The sequence below is a fragment of the Sus scrofa genome, chromosome 8, assembly GCF_054392235.1.
Source record: "Sus scrofa isolate SSC_HxYL_T2T_F1_AM1 chromosome 8, Sscrofa_HxYL_maternal_Yorkshire_Landrace_v2.0, whole genome shotgun sequence".
NCBI classification, from domain to species: Eukaryota; Metazoa; Chordata; class Mammalia; order Artiodactyla; family Suidae; genus Sus; species Sus scrofa.
Window position 1 is genome coordinate 30,180,322 of NC_139390.1, and position 18,815 is coordinate 30,199,136.

General features: G+C 43.2%; 1 protein-coding gene across 7 annotated transcripts in view; it reads left to right on the forward strand.

Moving 5' to 3' along the window:
- The window catches only part of FAM114A1 (family with sequence similarity 114 member A1), a 96,836-nt gene that overhangs the window by 55,265 nt on the left and 22,756 nt on the right, over positions 1–18,815 (forward strand). For all 7 annotated transcript variants that reach the window (XR_014812312.1, XM_084971734.1, XM_084971735.1 and 4 more), the window contains exons 8-12: positions 3,181–3,304; positions 9,645–9,736; positions 12,136–12,294; positions 13,153–13,292; positions 16,080–16,152. Coding sequence is in view for 6 of the 7 variants with exons in the window: in XM_084971734.1 (XP_084827860.1) it covers positions 3,181–3,304; positions 9,645–9,736; positions 12,136–12,294; positions 13,153–13,292; positions 16,080–16,152 (588 nt within the window). In the remaining variant the exon portion in view is untranslated. The remainder of the gene's footprint in view (positions 1–3,180; positions 3,305–9,644; positions 9,737–12,135; positions 12,295–13,152; positions 13,293–16,079; positions 16,153–18,815) is intronic.

An 18,815-nucleotide genomic window follows, 5' to 3' on the forward strand; every position in this document is an offset into this window, starting at 1 on the left:
TTGGCATAACAGAGTGAACTGGGGGAGGCAAAAGAGATGCTGTAATGGAAAGATGCTGACCAAAAAAGTCCTACACTAAAAAAACCCTTCCTGGGAGATGCCCAAAGCATAAAATCCCAGTGCTTTCGCTCCCAGAGGACGGCCACCCTCAGAAAACACAGAGAAACCAAGAGGTCCCACACATTTCCACTAAGTGTTGTACTTGAACACATTTATTTAATTACCTGTTTTTCTTTACTATTGGAAAAGTGCTGGAGTTCCCTTCATGGTGCAGCAGAAACGAATCTGATTTGGAACCATGAGGTTGTAGGTTCCCATCCCTGGCCTCGCTCAGTGGGTTAAGGATCCAGCATTGCCACGAGCTGTGGTGTAGGTCGCAGACTCGGCTTGGATCCTGCATTGCTGTGACTGTGGTATAGGCCAGCAGCTACAGCTCTGATTTAACCCCAAGCCTGGGAACCTCCATATGCTGCAGGTGTGACCCTAAAAAAAAAAAAAGTGCTGTTTAGAAAATATCTGAAGTATAGAAATATGATATTAGTTTACAGGACCATGAGCCTATGAGCTGAAACGAAGATTGAAAATGTCAGGGCAAAAAGGAGTGATGGCTCAGCAGTAATGAACCTAACTAGTATCCATGAGGATGTGGGTTCGATCCCTGGGCTGGCTCAGTGGGTTAAGGATCCGGCATTGCTGTGAGCTGAGGTGTAGGTCACAGATGTGGCTCAGATCCCACATTGCTGTGCCAGGGGCATAGGCCAGTGGCTGCAGCTCCAATTCAACCCTTAGCCTGGGAACTTCCACATGCCATGGGTGCAGCCCTAAAAAGACAGGGAAAGAAAAAAAAAAAAAGGAGTGGTGTCTGCCATGCAGGGCGTGTCTGCTCCCATCTGCTAAACATTGCCTAATAGGTTTTATGTTGATCGTTCCCTGCCAAGCTTCCTCTCAGAGCGTTAGTGCCAGTTGCATTGTGTCCTGATGATGTGCATTAGCAACTTTTAGGAAATTGGCATCCTGGCGTGGAAGATGCCCTCTCTGCCTCTCTCACTTAACCTGACATGTGAATTTGCTACTGTAGTCAGTATTAAAAGACAGTCCGCAGACTATGGCAGCTTCTCTGCTGGCTCTCCCGCCAGACCAAGTGTTTGACCGTAGGATGAACATTTAACACCTTCCTACTTTAGAGTCAGCCTTCAGTTTTTTGTGTGGTCCTCCATGCACGGTGACCACTTTGGAAACTCACATCGGTCTTCTGATTCACAGAGGTTGACTGGCCATCTGTACAGATAATTTGTAAATGTTTATGAAGGATAATTTCAAGGGGGGGGGGGGTTCTGAGGACACCAGTTCAGGCATCATCCCCTGTGCAGTGTCCCTGGCCACCCTCTCACCTCCCCGAGGGCCACCACAGCCCCTCCCTGGTGCCCCCACCGTCACTGTAGTCACACCTGGCACCGCTATTAGCGGTTCCCATGGGCGGCCCTCCTCGAGGCTGCAAGAGCTCTGAGACGAAAAATGCATCTTGTACATTTTGGTTACCCAAGTACAGTAACACATCCAGCAAGTGTATGTGTATGTATATCTGTAATATACATACAACGATTTGTGTGTATGTTTGTTTACATACACATGTCTTTTAGTGAAGTATATTTGCTTTACAATATTGTGTTATTTTCAGGTGTATAGCGAAGTGATTCAGTTCTTTTTGTCAGATTATATTCCCTTATAGGTTATTATAAGATATTGAATATAATTCCCTGTGCTTTGCGGTAAATCCTGTTGCTTATCTATTTGATGTGCAGTAGTTTATATCTGTTACTCCCATACTTCTAACTTGTCCCTTCCTCCCTCTCCCCTTGGGGAACCATAAATTGTTTTCTGTCTTACATGCACATATGATTGTTTATATTTTATGTACATTTATAATTTGTTGGCCATCAACATCAAGTACATCATTTCATTTAACCTCCAAAGTGATCTTAAAAGGTAGATACTGTTAGTTCTTATTTTACAGATAAGAGACCAGAAGGCATCGGAAGCTTGCATAAATTACCCAGAGTCACACAATTAAGAAGTAGAGACCTGATATGTGAATCCAGGGTTGACACTAAAGTGTGTTTTTAGCTACTGTGATAAAAGAGCTTCCACCACCATTTACTGAGCACCTGCTGTGGGCACTTGTGTAATGTTCCTCATATTCCTTATTTCTTTTAGCCACAAAGGATCCCAATGAAGTGTGGCTCTCACTTTAAAACAGAAAACTGCCTTTAGGTGTCTACCCAGAAATGGAATTGCTGGATCATGGGTAGATCTATCTTGAATTTTTTTTAGGAAACTAAAAACAGGACTTCGAAAAGACATCTGCACTCCCAAGTTTATGGCAGCATTACTCACAACAGCCAAAATGTGGAAACATCCTAAATGCCCAGCAGAGGAATGGATTTTTTAAAATGTGATACACACACACATACACACACAATGGAATATTACTCAGCCATGATAAAGGAGGACATCCTGGCATTTGCAACAACACAGATGGGCCTTGAGCTCATGATGCTTAGTGAGACAAGTGAGACAGAGAAAGACAAATACTGTATAATCTCACTTATATGTGGAATCTAAAAAAGTCAAACTCATAAAGAACAGTAAAATGGTGGTTAGCAGGGGATGGGGGCAGCGATTGGTATTGTTTGGGGTACACACTTGCAAAAGTAGTGAATAAGCCATAGAGATCTAATATGCAGTGTAGGAATATGGATAACAATATTGTACAATTATAATCAAACTTGCTAAGAGACTAAAATTTTAATGATCTCCACCACTACAAAAAAAAAAAAAAGAAGGATAATTATGTGATTGAAAGAGGCGCTAAATGTCACCATAGGGGCAGTCACATCACAACATGAACATGTATCAATTTAGCATGTTGTGCACCTCAAATTTACACAGTGTTATCTGTCACATATATTCAGTTACACCATAGGAAAGCTGAGGCCCCAGGAGCTTCTGTAACTTACCCAAAGTTGCACAGTTAGTAGGCGGTAAATCCAACGCTTAACTCAGGGCTGCCTCCCACCCCACGGATCATCTTAGTCCTGTGAGAACCGGCCACAGCTGTACGTAAACCTCATTAATGAAAAGAAAAGATGACAGTTATGCTGACCTATTTCTTTTTTTCAGGTTCAGTCATTTTTAGCATCACTTGATGGAGAGAAGCTGGAACTCTTAAAAAATGACCTCATTTCCATTAAAGACATCTTTGCTGCCAAAGAACTAGAGAATGAAGAGAATCAAGAAGTGCAAGGTAAAGGAAAATAGCCAGTGACCCAGCGAGACACACCCCTGGCCTCCTCCTTAGGAAACTGCTCTGGAAAAGCACAGCCCTTTGAACAGGGGAGAATCAGGCACTGCCGGCTCTCCTCCTGCTCACTTCTAAACACTGTGCACCTGCTCTTGGTAAAGAAGCTGGTCACACCGCTCTAGAACCCTTCTTTCCACTGGGCGGCAACTCCTGAGTGAGGCACCTTTATCTCTCAAGGGGCCAGCACCATCCCCGGCACATCACAGCGTGCAGCAAACACATCTGGTTGCATAAACAGAGAGCACAGTACACTCATCAGGGCCCAGATGACTAGGGCTTCTGCTCCAGTGTCTAATTTTTTGATCTGCATGTGGCAGTTGTTGAATGTGGTTGATGTGGATTGTGGGCAGGTCTTTCAAGGCCTTTCGTATTTTTCTTCTTCTTTTTAATTTATATGTGTAGGAGTTAAGGTGTATTTACAAGGTCTTTCAATGGATTTCTTTTCGTATGTTTCTTCTTCCTTTTAATGTATATGTGTAGGAGTTAGGGTGTAGGTGTATTTGCCAAAAACATACAGTTCTGGCAAGGGTACACGGCGCATCAAGGCATGACATGTCAGGTTGTCCATCACTGAAGTGAGCTAGATATAAATATGTGCCCTTGATAATCGCTCAGCCAGCCGAGAGCATGACCTGGGACTAGAACCTATGTTGTGAGAAGCAAGACTTCCTTGAGAGCGGAAAATGTATTCTCAAAGTTGAACATGTTTCGTGATTAGGTTGTCTATTCGGAAGCAGAATAGAATAAAGCCTTTGCTATGTTCATGGAGCGTAATGCATGCCAGCACCAGCGCAATTGTTTCATGGGGGTTACGCTGAAAATGTAAGCCACCATGGCCACACAAGGCTGGCTTCTCCTAGAATCATCTGAAGGGTCTCAGATTGCAGCATTTTCACTACTTCTGTGCTATTTGGCCTTGCAAAGTTAGGTAACCTTTCTGAAACTCATTATCTCACTTGTAAAACAGAGACAATGATACATATTCCTAAGGGCTACTATAAGGGTGCAGTTAGATAATATAGGTAGAAACATATATTACAGTGCCTGGCACACAGACCCGCTCAAAGTGTTAGCTGTTGTTATTATTTAAAGTGCTAACACGGGAGCTTCCATCATGGCTCAGCGGAAACGAATCTGACTAACAGCCATGAGGACATAGGTTCGATCCCTGGCCTCACTCAGTGGGTTAAGGATCTGGCATTGCCATGAGATGTGGGTGTAGGCCAGTGGCTATAGCTCTGACTCGACCCCTAGCCTGGGAACTTCCATATGCTGCAGGTGTAGCCCTAAAAAGACAAAAAAAAAAAAAAAAAGTGCCAACACAATGCCAGAAAAAATAGTAAAGACACAATAAATGATAGCTTTTCATTATAATTATACTTGGTAATGTATATTCATATCATGAAGTCCCTGGGAAACATTTTGTGTCCAGATGTTTTACATAGCTTTAATCAAAATTCAAACACAAGAGCTCAAAAGCTTCGGCCTCCACACTCAGGGCAAAATTGTTCTAAGCATTTGCAAACTGTCATTTAAATACCATCTCCTGCATTAGCCCCCCATACTGACCTTATGTGCCTTCAGTTTAATGAGATGTATGCCCATGGCATCAGAATAGAAGAGCCGACTCTGCGGAAGCATGGAAAGAGAGACAGTTGGAGAACAATGTTTTTGAGCATTTGTGTGTTTCTACAAAGCCACAAGGGATGACAGCCTTGTTTTTGTTTTAGTAATGAAGAAACTCAGACCCTAGCTGTCAAAGGTCATGCAGCTTGGACCCAAGATGAACTAATATAGATGCCTCGTTTAGAGTAACCATCACCAGAAAGATCCAGGCTGTTTCTCTTCCATTTCATGATGACTGAGGTAGACCCTTGTCCTCCGAGGGGTGTCATTCAGAAAGAATGAAAAGAGGATCCCACATTCCCTCTAACAGCAAAGAAATATTGTTGCCAGTGCAAGTGAAGGCAGTATTACATCCCCAACTAGGGCCATTTCTTGGAGAGGAAACTTGACTACTGTTAAGTAGAAAATGTTACAGCATGTGTTATGCTCCAGTCTTAAATATAGAGCTTCAATAAATGGAGGTTTGTTTTTGTTTTGCTTTTCAGGGCCGCACTTGCAGCATATGGAGGTTCCCAGGCTAGGGGTTGAATCAGAGCTCATCTGCCAACCTACACCACCGCCACAGCAATGCAGGATCCGAGCCGCACCTGTGACCTACAGCACAGCTCACAGCAACACCAGATCCTTAACCCACTGAGTGAGACCAGGGATTGAACCCACAACCTCATGGTTCCCAGTTGGATTTGTTTCCACTGGGCCACAACAGGTACTCCAAGATTTTTCTTTTTTCTTTCTTTTTTTTTTTTTGCCTTTTCTAGGGCCGCTCCCATGGCATGTGGAGGTTCCCAGGGTAGGGGTTGAATCGGAGCTGTAGCTACCGGCCTACACCACAGCCACAGCAATGCGGGATCCGAGCCACATCTACAACCTACACCACAGCTCACGGCAACACCGGATCCTTAACCCACTGAGGGAGGCCAGGGATCAAACCTGCAACCTCATGGTTCCTAGTCGGATTCATTAACCACCTCACCATGACGGGAACTCCTGTAACGCCAAGATTTTTTTATATGACCAAAACCAATTGAAGTCCTGAACAGCATGTTACGATATGCTAGATTTTTCTCTCTTTAAGTGACAGAACCCTGTTATCTCCCATAATATATCCATTTTCCTAAAGGGCATCTCCAGATGATAAAAACACTATTAATTTCAATTAATTGCATAAATAAATATCATTTAAACACCGGAAGACGAACGGGGGAGAAGAATAGCAGGGTTGTCATTAAATCAATCCAATTATGATGCAGTGTTACAGCTCCACAAAGGTGAGGGAGTAACTAAAAGCCGTCGAGAGCAATCGCATCCGTGAGGGGGAAGAGGCATTCTTGGAGCTAAATTCTGGGAGAAACCAGAGCGTTTTCATCATTATTTTCTTGTAAGCACTTACATTCCAACCTCCCCCACACACCTAAATAATGTGTTTGATAGTCTCAGGACGTATAATAAACTGTCATCTTTAGGTAAATTTCGTATGGAGCTCCCCCGAGTTGAATAACCTTAGCTAATGATTTGCATGTTTGTCTTTCCAGCAGAGTGTAATTTTATCACACCGCCCCAGGTCTCTAATTTGGTTTACCACTGTTGTAAAGTGAGTTTTAAAAGCTCTTTTCTTGTTTTATCACCTTGGTGAAGACCTTTTCCACCACATTATAGACCAAGAATTGTAGTCGTAGCTATTCTTTGTTGCAACGTTCTTTATCATCGGTTTTCTTATCTTCTTCCATTTTTCTCTATGGTGATTTTCCTAAAATATTTGCTACAAGTTATCAGTATATTTTTCTGTTTTATGGAATGAATGCACATTTAAAAGCTGGAACTACGCAGCGTACTTATATCCTAATTTATTGTGGCATACTCTCAAATATTTTTCATCTCTCTGTGTTTATATCTTTGTAGCACATAATAATATAGTGACATGGAACTTTAGTGTTTACTAAATGCTTATACATGTGCCGTATTGTTTGGTCCTTACAACAGTGCTAGAGAGGAGATGGGTAGGTTTTATTATCCTACATTTGCAGAGGAGGAAATGGGAGGTAAGAAGCCCTGTGACTGACTGGCCCCAGGTCACACAGCCACTAAGTGCGAGAGCTGGGAAAGAACTCCCACCCTCCAAGTCTCAGGCCAGGGCTCTTTTTTTTTTTTTTTTTTTTTTTTTTTTTTAAGGGCTGCACCTACAGCATATGGAAGTTCCCAGGCTAGGGGTAGAATCAGAGCTGCAGCTGCTGCCCTACGCCACAGCCACAGCCACACCAGGTCCGAGCCGTGTGACCCCCACTGCAGCTCATGACAATGCCAGATCTCCAAGCCACTGAGCGAGGCCAGAGATGGAAAATGCATCCTTGCAGATACTAGTTGGGTTCGTTACTACCGAGTCAAAATGGGAACTCCAGGCCAGGACTCTTTCTGCCCCCAGCACTGCCCCACACAGATGAGACGGACCAGGCAGCTTGGGAATGAGACCCCATGGGAATTGCACCTCTCCTTTTGCCTCCCCAGAGAGGATGCGACCGAGGTCTCTGTCCAGCAGGGCGATAACCTTCGCTTTTGATTAATCTCTCCCCTTCTCTCTCTCTCCGCTCCTCCCCCACCCCATCTCCTGTTTTCTCTTTGACTCCAGCTCTCCCTGGAGTCTCTGACTATTGCCTTCTCATTCTTGAAGGCTCGGTTCAGGCATCACCTCCAGGAAACTTTCTCAATACTCCTGAGGATGGGATCAGGTGCTGCTAAAGCCTTCTCCATCTGAGCGCTTACCTTCTGGGCTTTGATGATTTGCTTGTATCAGCTCCACTGTGAGCAAAGAGAGACACCTCTGTCATTCCCCTGAGGCGCATGCGCCCCCCTCACACACTCCCCACCGCCCCACCCACCCACTCACTGCAGCCTCTCTGGCCTCCTTGCCCTTCCCGACCAAGCCCCACACACTCCCTCCTGGACTTGGCCCTGGCAGTGCCCCTGCCCAGAAAGCTCTTCCCCCATCTGTGTGGCTCACCCCCTCCTCCTCTGGGTTATTTACTCAAAAGGCATTTTCTGAGCTGCTGTCCATTTGAAATTCCTTCCCCCGCCCCCCAGCGATCCCTACCCCTCTCCCTTGGTTTATATGCCTCCTTAAAATTTCTCAGCTGACATCTATATTTTATGTCTCTCGTTTGTTTACTGATCTGCTCCCTGATGAGAATCTGTAAATTCTAAGTGATGGTAAACCAATTGGGCCACATGTTTTGAACAAAGACAAGTTACCTTGGCTATTTCACAAGCTGCTGAGTAACCCTTTTGTCTGTAAAACAGACAGCTCCCGCCCCCACCAGACCAGCATTAGATACAATATTTCTTTCTCACTGGCTTAGTCCTCCCTGAAGCTCCTGCCTTCACCCACTGGCTTTAGGGGAGTGTTTTCTTCTCAGAGGGTTTTGAGATCATGTAATCAGGCCAGATGAGTGATGCTTTTTAATCTGCCACCACCATCCCCAGCGCCCCAAACTGGAGATAAAGCCATTGTGGAATCAATTCTTTAGCACGTATCAGAAACTTTTCAAATGGCCTCAACCTATAGATACAAATGAGAGAGTTAAGATTGTAACTTTCAGGGCATTCCCCTTGTGGTTCCGCACTAACAAACTAGAATCCATGAGGATGCAGGTTCAATCCCTGGCCTCACTCAGTGGGTTAAGCTCTGGTGTTGCCGTGAGCTCTGGTTGGTCGCCGACAAGGCTCGGATCCCATGTTGCTGCGGCTCTGGCGTAGACTGGCAGCTGCAGCTCCAATTTGAGCCCTAGTCTGGGAACTTCCATATGCAGTGGGTGCGGCCCTAAAAAGACAAAAGAAAAAAAAGAGACTGTAACTTTCCAAGATCTGTCCTCTTTATTGCCCACCAATTGATACTAATCTATTTTTATTTTATGATATGTATATAACATGTTATATATAATCAATATATTAGTGTAGAGAATATTAGTAAATCATTCAGTAAATATTCATTTTAGCACCTGTTACATTCCAGGCACTGTGTTAGATGCTCTGGATTCAGGAATGAGCAAAACAAATACTGTCTGTGTCCTAAGGAGGCTTCTTATCTGGAGGGAAGACATATTATGAAATATTATAGGACCAGGCAGATGCCCTAGGAAACCATGGGAAATTTCTCCAGGGATATAATGTTGTTACATCAGATAGTGCATGATCCATGGAGACCAATTCTGCTGGCTCAGCACTGCGGCTCTGTGCCCATAAAAGGGCGCTCTGGGTATCATTAAGGGTTGCAGTGCTAAGCATGACAGTGCTGTGAGACATAAACACAGGCTTGTCCCAGGGCCCTCAGGCTTGCGAAAGGTCATGCATTTGTTCATTCAGTCATTCTCCCAACAAATAGCTACTGACCACTCATAGCTGTGAACAAGACCCATCGGTCCTTCTGGGCCCTCATGTGCTCTTTAGGCCAGTGGAGGGGTGCCCCAGCTAGAGCCGGGAGCAAGTGGCAAGGCTCCCCCAGTCCTTCCCCAGGAGCAGCCTGTGCTCATCTTTGCCCAGCAACTGGAGGGCGGGCTGCCGCCCCCACTTAGGCGCTAACCACGGGTTGTAAGGTGGGGGGAGCTGCCACATTCTGAAGGATGAAAAATAAATCACGTTTCTTACTTCTGTCATTTTCTATTTCCAGGCATAGAAGAAAAGGGAGAAGAATTTGCTAGCATGCTTACAGAGCTTCTCTTTGAATTACATGTTGCGGCCACGCCTGACAAACTCAATAAGGTCAGCACCATCGAGTCTGAGTTTGTGTGTGCGTGTTTTAAAGGTCTCAGTTGTAAAATTCTGAGATCCACCTGAAAGAGAAAAACCCCAAGCCCTACCTGGCACGTTGGGAGAAGGGAATCTAAGGTCAGTAATTAAGATTCGAGGAGGCACCACCATGAAATGTGCTGGAGGAGAACATGCTATGCTGTGTCATGAGACCTGAATCACGGTTGCACCTTTACTGGTAATTACCTCGTGACCTTGAACTTGTGACCCTGAACTTCTCAAAAGAGGATCTTATATCAGAGCAGTGACTCTCTTCAGCCTAGGGGAGGAGAGAGGGTGCAGAATCACCCAAGAGCTTTTTCAAATTCCTTCTCCTCTCCCCTCGAAAATGACGTGCCAGAATCAGGCAGAGAAAGCACATCACCCAGACCCAGGTCACTGCCCCCCGCCCCAGCACATTCCCTCGCACCAGGTCGGGGTACCTCTGAGAGTAACACAGGATGGTCTGCAAGTTAGAACAAGGACTTGCTATGGCATTGCTTAATGAGGTCACTGATTGTTAATTACTTAAGACGATGTCATTTTTCCCATCCGCCCTCCTTCTCGCTGTCTCTCTCTCTCTCTCCTTTGTTCTCTTTGGCGTTCAGTGGTTGACACAGGTCCTCACTCATCAAGGTGGGTGAGGAAAGGGCAGATGGAGGCAGTGAGGTGGAGATGAGTAATTTCTTTATCTCTGAGAGAGGTCACCGATTCTAGCAGGTCAGTGACTTGAACACAGCGGGAAATTGCCTCATTCATCTCCCCACAGCACCTGCCATGGCTCAGAGTGTGTATGGTGCCTCCAAGGTCTCACTGGTTTATTTACATCATCAGGTAAACCTTTGTCCTTAAAAGAGGACACACCAAGAGTAGTTTGGTTGGGTTTCATCTTCCCCATCTTCTCCCATTGACTTGTCATCCACACCCTGACCTATTAAACTTCGACATGCAGGCTTTCAAATGAGAAGTGTCACATATGCTCAGATACACCTTCCCCTTAAGCAAACAGGCTACATAAACTGTAAAAGCTCGTGCGTCTGCCCTTTCAAAATTTAGGAAATGACAGATCGGGAAGGTAGCTTCTGCTCGTTCAATAACGTTTAAGGCCACAAGTTGCTCAAACTGCACTTAACGTGAGATGAAACTAATCACAGGTCTTCTCTCCTCCCCCTGTGAGTCGGAAGACCTGGCACAGCTGGAGAGGAGCAGACCAACCTTCATCTGCCCAACATGATACATCATCAGCTTCAGGAAACATTAAGGGCTTCATAAGACATAGCAGATGAGGAAATCTGCCGTAGCAAATTTGCTTTAGCAATGACCCTGGCTAAATTTCACATATATAATGTGTGTGTGTGTGTGTGTGTGTGTGCGTGTGTGTGTGTACACATATACTAGGACTCTTATGTAGTCAGTCACAAAAAGTAAAAAAAATATACTATGGCTCTTCCAAAGTGACTGCCATTTTTAGTCTTTTTTTTTTTTTTATGGTTGCACCCACAGCGAATGGAAGTTTCTAGGCCAGGGATTAACTCCGAGCTGCAGCTGCGGCAGCACTAGATCCTTTAACCCACTGCACCAGGTCAGGGATCAAACCTGAGCTGCTCCAATAGCTGGGTTGCTGCAGTCAGATTCTTAACCCACTGTACCACAGTGGGAACTCCCTATCTGACTATCATTTTAGAACAATTACCAGGAGTTTCTGTCATTGCTCAGTGGTTAATGAACCTGACTAGCAACCATGAGGATGTGGGTTTGATCCCTGGCCTCGCTCAGTGGGTTAAGGATCCCATGTTGCCTTGGCTGTGGTGTAGGCCAACGGTGACAGCTCTGATTGGACCCCTAGCCTGGGAACTTCCATATGCTGGGGGTGCAGCCCTGAAAAGACGGAAAAAAAAAAAAAAAAAAAAAAAGACCAAAAAAAAAAAAAAAGAGTGATTACCGAAAGTGCCTCTGGCTCTGTAGTATTCTCTTCATATGTTCTTTCTTTTCTGTTCTTTTTCCTTACGGTATTTTTACTGGAAGCAACAACAAGGTGTTTTTAAGGAGGCTGAGGAATTGTTCCCTCATTCTTTTTTTTTTTTTAAAGCAAATTCATGTTTATTTATTAACACTGTTTTTAAAGCACGTAGCTGTGTTTCTTTAAATCCTTACTTCCCCAAATGCCTGGTAGTGTCTACAGATTTTGCAAATATACTAGGGTTAACTTGCAGATTGTCAAGTAATGAGTATATTATGTTTGTTCCCTCATTCTTTAAACGTGCAGAGAACCACCCTTGCTGGCTTAGGGTTTGATCTGAGTTGTGAAATTGGCACTTCTAGTCTCCAGATTTGTACAACTCATGTATTGCTTTGGTTGGGGGCCTTTGCAGGCGATGAAAAAAGCTCATGACTGGGTGGAAGAGGATCAAACCGTGGTGCCAGTAGATGTGGCTGAAGAGTCAGAGGACAAAACTAAGAAAGAAGAAAAGGAAGAGAACGCCGAAGGTCCCGAAGAAAAGAAGGAAGAAAGAAAAACTAAGACAGTTGAGGTAACCGTGTGACAGATCGTCCACCTGAAGAGCAGGAATATTATGTGAATTTTATTAGCAGCCTAATTGGAAATGAGGCAGAGCCATTTCATTTTCATTTGTGCCCTGTACCACATTATAAAAATATGAGTATCAATGAAATGAACACTAAAATTTCTCTATGCCAGGACAGTTCATGACTTAACATAGATATTGTAGCTTTTCTCCGTAGCTTTACGATGTTAATTTAGAGGAAAAAAAAAAAGAGCTTTAAGATCATAGTTGATTTATCTTTAGGGTAAAAATCCCATCTTCTATGCAAATTTGTCACCATAAAATGTCTTTATGCCCCATAGCTAATGAGGTAATGGAAGCCTTTTCCAAAAAAGAATTTCACTGCGGCTGTTTTTATTCTGTAGCCTCATAAGTTTATTATGTACATAATTTATAACCTGCCTGTGTCCAAAAATCAGTTTGCAATAACTTCACTTTGCATTGAACTTCAATTTTAGAGAAAGAAACTTTCCAATTAGATCACTCTAAAGAAAAATACCCACGGAGGTCTATTCATTCAGCCACCCTTCCACACACTTTCTTGAGTTGTGTGTCCAGCATTGCTCTGAGAGCTGAGGACCCAGCTATGAAGAAGGCTTGTCATGCTTCTGGGACCTGGCAGCACTTCCATTTTATGGTAGCATTTCCATTTAGAAAAGTCTTAGGTACACCTATTAATCTTTAGGTAAAATTTTTTCAAGTCATGTTTGTTCAGGGAGTTTTTTTCCCAAAGATTATAATTTTTTTCAATGTCTCAGGATTTTTTTTTTTTTAGAAAGCGTCTGCTCCATGAATAATTTTCTGGCTTGGACTTTTTGCTTTCAGGAAGTATACATGCTGTCCATTGAAAGCCTGGCGGAAGTAACAGCTCGCTGTATTGAGCAGCTTCATAAAGTAGCAGAATTAATTCTTCATGGACAAGAAGAGGAAAAACCAGCTCAGGACCAAGCAAAAGTTCTGATAAAGTAAATGTGACTTTTAATTCTTATTTTTTTTCCAGTTTTATGTATATGTGCCCTTCAGATGTGTGCACAAAGACACAGAGGTATACACCCTTGGCCACTGAAGATGCCAATTTCAAGTCATCTGCTTCCATTGTTCTAGGTCATCTTAAGAAGTTAGGACTCTCTTGAAGTTCCCGTCATGGCGCAGTGGTTAATGAATCCAATTAGGAACCATGAGGTTGTGGGTTTGATCCCTGGCCTTGCTCAGTGGGTTAAGGATCTGGCATTGCCATGAGTGAGCTGTGGTGTAGGTCACAGACATGGCTTGGATCCCGCGTTGCTGTGGCTCTGGCATAGGCCAGCAGCTACAGCTCTGATTAGACTCCTAGCCTGGGAACCTCCATGTGCCACAGGAGCGGCCCTAGAAAAGGCAAAAAGAAAAAAAAAAGTTAGGGCTCTCTTAAGAAATGAAGCATGTTAGCAAGAATAATAAGAATGAGCTAGACAAGAATTACTTATTAAGAGATTTAAGGCAAGACTCCCTAAATTATTCAGAGCCAAGTCGTTTTAATAGCTTAGAGTCTTCGAGGTATAGACACTTGAAGATAATTACATTTTCAGCATGCCACTCGAACAGAGAAAGACATCTTAATGAATTTCTCTGCTAGTTTCACAGAAATATGCAAACACACCCCTGCTATTCCTAGGGACTTTTACAAGCTCTTCATAGGCTGAATTCTGGCAGTGAGGGTCGCCAAGTAAGCCAGTTCACTGTGGCTTGCTCGCATGTGCATATTTGCTGTCCTATGTTTCTTCTTCTGTAAGTTGCTATTCTTAGTTATCTAACGAAATAAAAACGTATGTACATGTAACGGTACACATATGAAAATAGTTAGCACGGAGTGTTCATTAAAATAGTTGATTATGGAGTTGAAGAATAAGCTATTAACTTTTATGTGTGTGACTGTATGCTGTGGCATAGAAAATTAGCACAGGTCCAAATGCCCTCTCATTATTATATAGACAAAGGGAGCCAAAATCAGTCACCTAAAAGTATATGGGTACACACACCTGCACATGTGCGCGTACGCACACACACACCCCCACACATCCACACACACTTTAACTCACTCTGCTGGCTAGCTAGTCTTCACTTATTACTGCATTTGGCATTGTAGGTTGGGCAGGAAATTTTTAGTGGAAAGACCTTCCAAAAAGACATGATTAGTGTCTCTGGTGGCTTTTTTTTCTCACTTGTACAGATTTGTCGTCTAGTCTAGATTTTCATATCTAAACATGTGAAAAATCAGAGATATAATAAGCCTTGCACATTCCTGCCCTTAAATGCCTTCCAACAATACGTCCTTGTCTCCAAGTATAGAAGGAAGAGGAAAGGATGAAATAGAAAAAGTTTAAAATATTGAGGAAGACATCTGAGAACTATTTTATATTTGTGGTGCTGATTTGAAAGAGGAGGGCTGAAGCCAGAAGTCCCTGAATATGGAAAGCCAACCCTTATCCTTAGCTCCTTTTTTATTCCCAGCCCCTTACTAAGCTGCACCAAGCAAAAGGTAATCAGACCTCATATATGTCTGTACAATAAGTGCCTCTCCACCACCTGCCCAAGAACAGAGAGAACTGCTCTTGGCTACCTCCTACCCTTACTCCTGACCCTTTCTGCAGATAAGTTTTGGATGGATGGATGAGTGGATGGATGCATGGATGGATGGATGGAAGGGTGGATAGATGGATATAGTTCAACAGCCCTGAATACATAGCTAAGACAGAACCCCCATTTATCAGAACAAAACTCACCTCCACTGACATCACCAGATCTTTTAACATGTAAGACTCTTAACTTGGAGTCACTGTTTTGCTAATAACATCTTCATCACTATTCATAAAAAGTCATACATACTTATTGTTTTAAAAGTCAGGCAATACATTGTTAGGTAATTAGATTGTTTTCAGTTTTTGTCATCCTCTGTAAAGTTAATGACAAACATTGGATTGTTAAGTATTTGTGTCTGTCTTGCATTCTTTTCTTGAAGGTAAAGTCCTGAATCAGTGAAATGGCTAGAACAAACATGGAGATTTGATATAAATCTTAAAAAAAATATTCTACAGGATTTTTATTTTAAGGTATATAATAAAAACATAATCCAGATATGAAGAAACATCTGAGTTTGAATCCCAGCTCCATCATTAACTACTCCTTGTCCTAAGCAAGTTGCTTAACCTTCTTACATGTCAGTTTGCTCATCTATAAAATGGGAAGAATAATGGACCCTAATAAGGCCATTATGAGATTAACTGTGACTATGAATACAAAAGTACTTAACACAGTACCTTAGCGAATGTTCTTTATTATTTTAAAATGACCAAAAACTGGAGAAAAGTCACTTGGCCAGAGTCTTATATGCCTAGACCTGCTGAGCTCAAGGCTGGTATTTTCCTGCATACGCTTTTGCTTCTGAAAAGAGGTAAATGAGAATTCAACTTGATTGTGAATCATGGCAGAATACTGAGGAAAACATTTCTACGAGCATTTTCAAACTGCTGTGCCATTTTCTTTTTTCTTTTTTTTTTTTTTTTTTGGCCACACCCTCAGCATGCAGAAGTTACTGGGTCAGGGATCAAACCCACACCACAGCAGCAACCTAAGCCACTGCAGTGACAACACTGGATCCTTAGCTTGCTGTGCCACAAGGGAACTCATCTGTGCCATTCTTTTAAAGAGAATGCTGTCTTAATAATTGTGTTAACAGTTCAATTCTTTATTAAAAAGCTATTTTGTTCCTTTTTCAGATTAACTACTGCCATGTGCAAGGAAGTGGCCTCCTTATCAGAGAAGTTTACAAATGCTTTAACCACTGTCGGGGTAAGATTGTGATTCTTTCTTTCACCTTTTAAAGAAGGGTGGCCTTTGAGCGGCTGTGCAGTGAAGAAGGACGCAGTGCCTTCTTTGATAGCTCCACAAAGAAGCAGCCCTGCTGGGACATTTCCTAAAATGAGACCAGAGCATCTTCTCCATTGACAGGCAGCTTAGGGCTCCCATCTGACCGAGTTCTAGCCCTGTTACAGCCAACTCAGATGTATGAGACTCATATGACAGAGCCATGCTTCTTCTGAAACCTCTAGGGAGCATCCTTCTCCGCCCCTCCCAGCTTCCCAAGCAATCTTTAGTTTGCGGCAATGTGACTGACTCCCTGCCTTTCTCTGTCTTTACATTATCCTCCCTCTGTGCATGTCTGTGTCCAGATTCCCCTCTTCTTATAAGGATAGTGGTCAGTATGAGATTAAGGTGTCCTCATCTTAACGACCTAAATCTGCAATGTCCTGTCTCCAAAGAAGGTCACATTCGGATACACTGGAGCTTAGGACCTCAACATATCTCTTTGGGGGACACTATCGAATGCATAACAGGATGTAACAGAAACAAGCTTTAAATAATCTAGATAGAAAAGGGACATTGTTAAAGGCGGTGGAGGTGTATGAGCAACTGTGGGAACCCCTCCCCAGAGCTCCTGTGCCCTGTCTCTGAAGTGTTGCTATTAATGTGACTCAACTACAGCAGTTCCCAGTTCTCTCCATTCAGATTCTAGGATCCTGGGTGGAAGGTTGGAAAGGCTCAATAGCGTGGATCAGATATCCATCCTGATGTCATTAGAAGCGACTGAGGACAGGGTCACATCATGTAGACCTACCTGGCTACTGGGGTGCCCCTCTCCCCACCCCCCACCCTAAACAAAGAGCAGTTTTCAGAAAAAGATGAAATGATGACTGACTGTCAGGAGATGTGTGCTTCCCACACTGCTGTAAGTGGCTTAGTTAATAAAGGATGAGCTACAAACCAACTATTCATTCAGTTCTCAAGGACTATGATTTACTCCTCCTGTTTTGTAAAATGTCGGCTCTTCTATGTGTCTCATTTTGGGCCTTCAGCAATAGAGCTTCACTGTAAGCAGGCAGGGTGAAGAGCAAGGTAGAAGCTCCTTGATGAAAGAGACTCACTAAAATGCATTTACGTGCTTAGTGTTGTCAAGTTAACTGGTGCCCATGGACTTTGGTGTAATTGCTAGATTTGCAGAGAGGTGTGAGCTCTTACCGGGATGGAATAGCCTTGGTGACTCAGCTTCCCAAGGCCCTAGTGGACCCTCTTCTCACTCTTTCCACGGTTTACTCTGTGAGAAACTGGGGCCCAGAGGGGTGATCTGATTCACCCAGGCTTCTCAATTGATCTCTCAACTCCCAGCTGGCTGCCCATCAGACTCAGCAGACAGCCAACCGTTTGATTCTCTATGGTTGCTTAGTGATGTGATGTATATGTCTGCATGTGTGTTTCATGGTCCATGTGATTCATGTTAAGCATTAATGTATTTACATTAGTGGGTAATATTCATGATACTGCTTTCCATTCTCTTAATGTATTGTATTCCAGCACAGTGCCTCTCAAACTTTATTGTACAAGCGGATCACCTTGAGATCTTATAAAAATGCAGATTTTGATTTGGTGGGTCTAGGATGAGGACTGAGAGGCTGCGTTTCTAACAAGCTCCCAGGTGGTAACGATGCTCGTAATTCATATCCTACATTTTAAATAGCAAAGCTCCAGCAGATCGGTGTGTACTTGAATGAAGACACACACACACACATACACATGAAATACACACCCGCACAGGTATGCATTCAAAGGCTTACGTGCACAACAACAGGAACACACAGGTTATCATTTTGGAGAAAGAGAAGGCCAGATCTGAATAGATTTTCCTGAGAAGTCGCTCACCACAGTGGTACCTCTCTTCTTGTGCTGCGATGAATCGTTCACATCCGGTCATTGCGTCTGTTCTCTAAAAGAGCCATTATTCATCACTTGAAGTTACTGAGTGTATATTGCTCTCCAGACTCTATTTAAATTGCTCGTACATCTCATTGATTCTGAAAACCAATGTCATTTTATTGCCCTCATTTTGATTATATTTTAGAGGTTTATTGATAATCAAATAAACATGAAAGCAAACCATAATGGGTTTCTGGTTACTTGCTAAAATGACTGGGGTTTGAAAGAGTTTTTTTTCCCCAGGACTCTGTTATGGTTGCCCCAGTAAGACATTATTTCACCCTCAGTAGAGGGACATCAGTGAATGGGGGCTGCTGTGGGAAGGTGTATTTCATTTATGTACTTTGGTTTACCATAAAGTCTTTCAAGTACCGTCATGGAAAGCAGTCTGTAAAGACTGCCCTCTCTCTTTCTGGTCCCTTTAATTATTTATCGTCGAAGAGTAGATTGAACACTTTGGACAGAGAAAACTGTTGACTGATGGACCCACAGTGGACACCATAACAATGATGCCATTACCACCAGCTCTCACTTTTTTGGACACTGACTTAATATCAGGCTCTGTACTTGGCACTTTCCCTATATTTATATTTGCAAACAGGGATCTGCCAAACTGTTTGCAAGTTATAGTTAAGAGTGCTTTAATTTTGCTGCTATTTGGAAAGACACACCCTGGAACCAAGTACCCTTGTTTGCGTGTAAGA